Source organism: Cyprinodon variegatus, unplaced genomic scaffold, assembly GCF_000732505.1.
Source record: "Cyprinodon variegatus isolate N-32 unplaced genomic scaffold, C_variegatus-1.0 Scaffold677, whole genome shotgun sequence".
Classification (NCBI taxonomy): Eukaryota; Metazoa; Chordata; class Actinopteri; order Cyprinodontiformes; family Cyprinodontidae; genus Cyprinodon; species Cyprinodon variegatus.
In genome coordinates, this window is record NW_015151130.1 from 193,645 (window position 1) to 195,615 (window position 1,971).

At 55.5% G+C, this 1,971-nt stretch overlaps 1 protein-coding gene across 2 annotated transcripts in view; it reads left to right on the forward strand.

The window, feature by feature from the left end:
- Positions 1-1,965, forward strand: part of kif11 (kinesin family member 11) — a 15,528-nt gene extending 13,563 nt beyond the window's left edge. Inside the window, exons 21-27 of one of the 2 annotated variants that reach the window (XM_015394200.1) lie at positions 18-157; positions 236-384; positions 456-574; positions 641-863; positions 939-1,123; positions 1,200-1,310; positions 1,393-1,965. In XM_015394200.1, coding sequence (XP_015249686.1) covers positions 18-157; positions 236-384; positions 456-574; positions 641-863; positions 939-1,123; positions 1,200-1,310; positions 1,393-1,506 — 1,041 coding nt within the window. In that variant the 3' untranslated portion in view covers positions 1,507-1,965. The remainder of the gene's footprint in view (positions 1-17; positions 158-235; positions 385-455; positions 575-640; positions 864-938; positions 1,124-1,199; positions 1,311-1,392) is intronic. The other variant, XM_015394201.1, reaches the window with a different exon arrangement.
- The last annotated feature ends 6 nt before the right edge of the window (positions 1,966-1,971 follow it).

The following is a 1,971-nucleotide window of genomic DNA, read 5'->3' on the forward strand; positions in this document are numbered from 1 at the left end:
TGCGGTCATGTTGTCAGGGTATGAAGCAGACCATCCAGTGCCTCCAGGACCAGCTGAACCTGCTCGCCATGGAGACGCAGCAGGACTACACCGCTCTGCATTCGGCCGCCAGCGCTCTGCAGCCTCCTGCTCAGGATCTGCAGGCGAGCATCAGCAGGTGAGACGAAGACCCTTCATCCTCCGTCTGCAAACCTGAGCTTCTCCTCTGATCGCCGTCTGTTTGCTCCACTTTCAGCCGCTGCAGCTCAGCGGAGAGTCGGACCTCCTCCCAGGCAGACCTGCTGAGCTCCACCTCCTCCTCCCTCCGTCAGACGGCCGAGGAGAGCCAGAAGCTGCTGGAGGAGGTGGACGGCTACAGTTTGGACCTCCACAGCAAGGTGTCAGGTAGGGTTCCCACCGCTCCGGGGAGACCTCGCCGTACGTCCATATGTGACGGCGTTCATGTTTGACTGCAGGACTGGTGGAGCGGGACATGCAGTGGACCCTCAGAACCAGAGAACACGCCGTCAGCCGAGCCCAGGATCAGCTGAGCCGGATGGAGGAGGTTTCAGGAGACGCTCAGAGCCTCTGTCAGGTAGAGACGACTCCTGCTTTTCCTCCAAACCTCCCAGCCTTCCTTTAAACACTGACGTCTGATCAGAGGGTGGAGACGCGCTGCGCCGAGCAGCTGCAGACGGCCCAGAGAGAGATGCGCGCCCGGCAGGAGGAGTCCAAGCAGGCGCTGACGGCCCTGCAGGAGCAGACCTGCTCAGACCGGACGGTTCTGGAACGGCAGCGGGCGGAGCTGGAGGAGCAGGTGGAGGAGAGCCAGCGGCTGGTTCACAGCTTCCTGCAGGAGGAGCTGAAGCAGGACGTTCCCACCGGTGAGCAGCAGAGACGTCAGAACCCGCCCTAATAGACGGGATGACCTTTGACCTCCTTCCTGCCGTCACCTGCAGGTCTGACCCCCCAGCGCCGGGAGTTCGTTTATCCCAGACACCTAAACAAGACGCGGAGCCGCAGCGAGCTGCTGGAGGCCCTGAGGAGGCAGCAGGAGGAGCTGCAGGCCGCCTTGGAGGAGCAGCAGAGGGAGGAAGAGGAGGAAACTCCAGAGGAAGACGACAAGCAGAGCCTGGGTGACCATGTGAGTGAGAACACCGCCTGCGGTCTGAGGGGCTGCGGTTTGCCGGGGGGAGATCTGATCCGCTTTTCCTCTGCAGGATTCCCTGGAGGACGACCTCAGCACCTGCAACGAAAGCCTGGCTACGGAGCCGTCCTTCATCGACGAGAACCTGGTCTTCAACGAGAGCCACCGCGTTCCCTTCTTCAAGGTGAGCTCAGAGTCCGGCCGCTCGGATCTGGATCTGACCCAAACCGCTTCGCCGTAATCTGGGTTTGTTTGTCCTTAAACAGCAGAAGAAAGGCGGAAAGAAGGAGCCGAAGGCGGCCAACAGGTCAAAGGTGGCGGAGAACGAAGGCCAGGCCACTCCTCAGAAGTCCAGGCTGCCGCTGCGCTGCCAGAACTAGCTCAGCTGTACTCCCACTGCTTCGTCTTTTAATATTTTATGTGTCCAATAAAGATGTCTGCCTGTTTTTATACCTTTTTGTTTGTTTGTGGAATAAAACATTAAATCCAAACCAAGCGACTTTAAAGTTGAAATAATCTACAGTTTGGTTCTGGTTCAGGAATCTGGGTCTGTTACCATGGTAACTGAGGTTAAGCCCTTTGTACAGACGTGTTTTTGCATCAGCTTGCGTCCTTCATTTCCTTCCTTCCGTACTTCATTCCTTTCTTGTCTTTTCCTGTTTTTAGTATTTCCTGTTTTCCGTTTCCACCTCTTTGCTATAACGTCACGTTCAGCTTTTATTTGTTTTTCTTTTTTCTAAAATATCAGAAAGTAGTTTTTACATGAAATGTTGCTGTTTTGATGACTGATCTAAACGCTGCCAGGGTTTATTTTAAGTAGAAATCTCATCAATGTTTCTCAGGTT